The sequence below is a fragment of the Protomyctophum parallelum genome, assembly GCF_964188405.1.
Source record: "Protomyctophum parallelum genome assembly, chromosome: 18".
In the NCBI taxonomy this organism is placed as follows: Eukaryota; Metazoa; Chordata; class Actinopteri; order Myctophiformes; family Myctophidae; genus Protomyctophum; species Protomyctophum parallelum.
The window spans coordinates 14972390-14977389 of record NC_139716.1 but is presented as its reverse complement, the minus strand read 5'-3'; the positions used below and the strand labels follow the sequence as shown (position 1 = coordinate 14977389).

The following is a 5000-nucleotide window of genomic DNA, read 5'->3' as shown; positions in this document are numbered from 1 at the left end:
ATGCTTTAGCTATTGAAAAATAGCAGATCTACAAGCTCATATCGCGCCACCGAGTGGCGCGATACGAGCTTGTAGGTCTGCTATTTTTGAAAAATCGAAGACACTTTTGGAATCTGATCTCAGGTCAGAATGGGTTAATAATGAAACTGTCAGGATGTAATAGACATTTTTAGAATCTGATCTCAGGTCAGAATGGGTTAAAGTTCTCCGTCCTGGGGACGGATTTCCATCTTGAGGACTTCATATGGGCCATTTATGAGATCAGTGCGGATCTGCAAAAAAACCAAATAGGGGGCGTGGCGGCGGGTGTATGTAGCCATGGTCACGGTTAGCCTGGCTAATAAGCCAGACTCAAATCACACTGTCGTGTGGTATTTGAGTCTGGAGATGCTGTGTATGGATCTTGTTTCCCGGGGGGGGGGGCGGGTTCAAACATTTTCTCTTTGACGCAATTGGTCAGAGCTACTGTCAGTCAAAGGTCTCAAGCATTGAACGTCACTGTACCAAAGCCCCGCCCATATTGCATACCGTGTCCCGATTGGCCACACCAGTTCTCTGGTGTAGGAAATGGCCGTACAATTGAGCCTCGCCTGATTGTAATCCGCCGGCAGGCATATTTTTCTTTTGCCAACGGCTGATTCGGTCTGGCTTATTAGCCAGGCTAGGTCACGGTGTGAATGACATTAAGTCATCAAAACGCAGCATATAGGCCTACTACTACAAGTAAGACGCGCAAACGCGGGAAGCGAACGCAGCTTGTGTGTGTGTGTGGTTGCTTGTGTGTGTGTGTGTGTGTGTGTGTGTGTGTGTGTGTGTGTGTGTGTGTGTGTGTGTGTGTGTGTGTGTGTGTGTGTGTGTGTGTGTGTGTGTGTGTGTGTGTGTGTGTGTGTGCTACAGCTGCGCCCTGTGTGTGTGTGTGTGTGTGTGCTACAGCTGCGCCCTCTGGTGGCGGGCGGGTGGTGTCACAGCGGGACAGACACACACACACACACAGACACACAGACATGATCAGCAGGGTCTCATAGTTAGTGCTCACTGCGTTCGCAACTACTGCTACTACTGCTACTAGTCAAGTGATCTCTCCACAGTCCAAACTACCAAGTATCAAATAATGTTTACATCGATCAGCTGAATGTAACCCGACATGGCGAAACTGAAGTGTTGGCCTCGACTATAGGTCCACTTTGTTGCGTGACGGTCTCGTGCACAGACAGTGAATAACAGATCTGCAAGCTCACAGCGTGTCACGAATGCTACGCGCTGTGAGCTTGCACCTCTGCTATTTACTGCACGCAACACCAGTGAGCAAAGTCTGTTGTGCTCGATTAGATTCCCCCCCCCCTGCCATTCTGACTTAAAAGTAGCACAGATTTCATTTACCACTGTGAAGTTATCCACATGGATCATGGCAGCGTCCAAAACATGAAATCATAGGAATAATGGAAGTCACTGGGGTTCTAAATGGAAGGTTGATTGACACCATGCAACAGGTAGGAATAGGCCTATCTCACATTTCACATGTTTTATATATTTATGTTTTACACGTGTGCGTGCGTGTGCATGTGCGTGTGTGTGTGTGTGTGTGTGTGTGTGTGTGCGTGCAGGACCTGCCGGTCCTAAAGATAGAGAGCTTTGCGGTGGAGGACAGGAGAACAGAGAACATGAGGCTGCTGTACTTCAGGAAGTGGAGAGAAGTCACCTTCACCATAAAGCCCTTCAACATCTCTGATGTTCCACATGACTGGACCCCACGTAAGACGTGTGTGTGTGTGTGTGTGTGTGTGTGTGTGTGTGTGTGTGTGTGTGTGTGTGTGTGTGTGTGTGTGTGTGTGTGTGTGTGTGTGTGTGTGTGTGTGTGTGTGTGTGTGTGTGTGTGTGTGTGTGTGTGTGTGTGTGTGTGTGTGTGTGTGTGTGTTTGTCAAGATAGTTGGTGTCAAGATAATAGTCACATTGAGTGTTGTTTGTTTGCTAGGTGTCCCTCATTTTGTGACATACAGAGTCATATACTCTCTCTCTCTCTCTCTCTCTCTCTCTCTGCAGTGGACCAATAGAAAGCCTGCATTCAGTCTCCTCACATCACATCCTGAAGAGTGACATCACATCATTTAGTGCGATATCATTCATCATACCGGGTAACCTTGGGAAAACAAACACTATACAAATACTATATCTGTGTACTATACAGATATGTGTATATCAAACACTATACAAATACTAAATCTGTGTACTGTACAGATATGTGTATATCAAACACTATACAAATACTAAATCTGTGTACTATACAGATATATGTATTTATATCTGTGTACTATATACAGATGTATGTTTTCTTATCGATTCAGGGTTAAAAGGTTTATCTATATCTGTGTACTATACAGATATATATCTTCTTATCGATTCAGGGTTAAAAGGTTTATCTTTAACATACCTAATACTGCCACTCACGTGCTTTTCCCTGCCCCCAACTCCATAACATCAACTTATTCAACATATAAATAAATCAGTTTCATGCAATGGTTTTATTTTTTAGAATCGGCCTCAAGTCTGAAAGAATGTACAGTATTTTGGGATCATTGTAAAAGTAGAAAACATGAAAATGCAAACGCACGCACACACACACACACACACACACACTCACACACACACACACACACACACACCGGCCGTTTCTCTGGTTGAGAAATTTGGTATAAAACTCTGCTCAGTTGTTGAAGTTGTGCATTGAGAAAATAAAAGAAACACGATGACTTTGATTTAATAATTTTTGTTTCTGTTACCAGCGCGCTCTGACCTCTAATAAGATACGGTAAAATAATAACTTCATTCTGTCTTTTTACTGATTGATTGATTGATTGATTGGCGTGCCAGTCAAAATTGCACCACGGGCCTGAGTTTGAGTATCACTAGCTTGTGGGTTACTCACATTCAGACTGGCTGTTTTCTGTCTACTATAGAGTCTACTATCATCCCCTCGATTCCCCTGGTTCACGGAAGTCATTTCTCTGTGGAGAATAACATGGTGTCATCTTAAAATCGTTTAATAAGCGTTGTGGTCCAAAAATAAACAAGCTGTCTCAGCGTTATTGTCAGGGAGGTGTCTCCCTGTAACTAATTCAGCAGCAGTAACAATAGTGTTTTCTCTCGGTCAGTTGATTCCTCATATCCATATGAGTGAAACGGCCTGGATTATTTGTTTATTTTTCAAACACAGTTATTATATGAGGCGATCTAAAATCCCCCTATGGGGATTACAATGCAATTAAAAAGTACACGAACCTGTGGATTTGCGCCCTTGACTACCGATATTGACGTCAGACGGTGCTCTATTACAAATAAGAACATCTTGCCAGTGTTTCTACTTCAGCTGTAAAACACTACTAGAAATGCATCTATAATTAGTGACAATACACAATGTAAAGAAAATATAGTGAAAGCCGGTATCAAAGCAGATCACCCACGCGTATTTTCACAGACACAGTCTAGACCTGGATTGTGGTGAGCTTTATTTTATTTTTTTGCTACGCGCCCTGCACCAGTGCAAATTTCTATTTTAGTTTTAGTCCTATAGTCTCTTGAATAGTTTTCACTTAGTTTTAGTCACATTTTAGTCACATGGAATGTGTTAGTGTTGGTTTCGTTTTAGTCGACTAAATGTCATGAGAATTTTAGTCGACTAAATCTACAGGTGATTTAGTTGACTAAAATGTATTTTGTCGGGCATTGATGACAATTTTTTCACTTGCTGAAAATAGCAGATCTACAAGCTCACAATGGGTCGCGTTGTGAGCTTGTAGATCGGCTATTTTCAGCATGCAGCCAAGTGTAAAATGACTTATACTGGATCTCTTGTCCACTAAACCCTTCCTAACATCTTTGTCTAGTTTTTATTTGTTGACGAAATTGTCAGTAAATTTAGTCTTAGTTTTAGTCATCATAGCTTAGTTTTCATTTAGTTTCCAATAGTTTTTGTCAGTGGAAAAAGGAAGTCGACGAACATTTTCCGTCTTAGTTTTAGTCGACGAAATCAACACTGCCCTGCACCCCTCATGAGCAGACACACACATCGCTGATCCAGGCCAGAACGCCTGCGTCACTCGCTGCCCGTCTAAGGGCCTTAACTCTGTGCTGTAGTTCTGTATTTAGGACCATTAAATCAGCGCGCCCAGCGATTTGCAGCTATAGGCCTACGGAGCGCATTTCAGGGTGCACCAGGCACCATCTTGAATGTAGCTGAAGTAGCTAGATGTAGCCAAAACAACAATGGGAGGTATGATTACTTCTAACGCGACTAGCGACGCGACCGGGATGGGCCATCCAAAACATAATCTTTGGTTAGAATTGGACGGATTGATTTAGAATCAAGATCTTCGATCTCATCCACTAAAATGGACTTTGGATGACGTCCCAACTGGAAATGACACCGAATGTTGCCCAACAGGAGCTCCCAGCCTGTGGAGCGGTGCGCTCGGTTATGATATCATTAATGTCCCGTCCTGTGATTATAATCTCCGTCCTGAGCGCCGAGCGTAACCGTTTGATAGGACGGAGATCTCCGTTTATGCCGCTCGGGGTGTTAACTCCGTCGAGACTTCTTCATTTTCCGATGCTTCTCCTCTCTGGCCACCTCTGTTGTCAGAGGTGTAGAAATAGCTGTGTGAAAATATGCCGATGTACTATCTAAGAAACCGGCGTGGGAACAGGAGGGGTGTATAAAAATATCACTGCTCTGCAACACTGTCAAATATTCTGTTCGCTATCGTTGGTAGTTTTACAGATCTTCAGATTATATATATTTTTTAATTAGTGAACATTTACAACAAAGTTAATCGGTTAATCAGACTCATCAGGTTTATCAGAACATGTTCATGTCGATGTAAAACGATTATATTAAAAATAAATAATATATAGCCTTGCTTCTCGAATGCTCGGTTTGAGTCAATTATTGGTTCTAAATTTACATTCATAAATTTGCATTCATTTTTTAAGTTAAAATCTGGACC

General features: G+C 42.7%; 1 protein-coding gene across 1 annotated transcript in view; it reads left to right on the top strand.

Moving 5' to 3' along the window:
- The window catches only part of rigi (RNA sensor RIG-I), a 24428-nt gene extending 22279 nt beyond the window's left edge, over positions 1-2149 (top strand). The window contains exons 21-22 of the mRNA XM_083789642.1: positions 1605-1752; positions 2041-2149. Coding sequence (XP_083645768.1) covers positions 1605-1752; positions 2041-2051 — 159 coding nt within the window. The 3' untranslated portion in view covers positions 2052-2149. The remainder of the gene's footprint in view (positions 1-1604; positions 1753-2040) is intronic.
- Positions 2150-5000: the final 2851 nt, after the last annotated feature.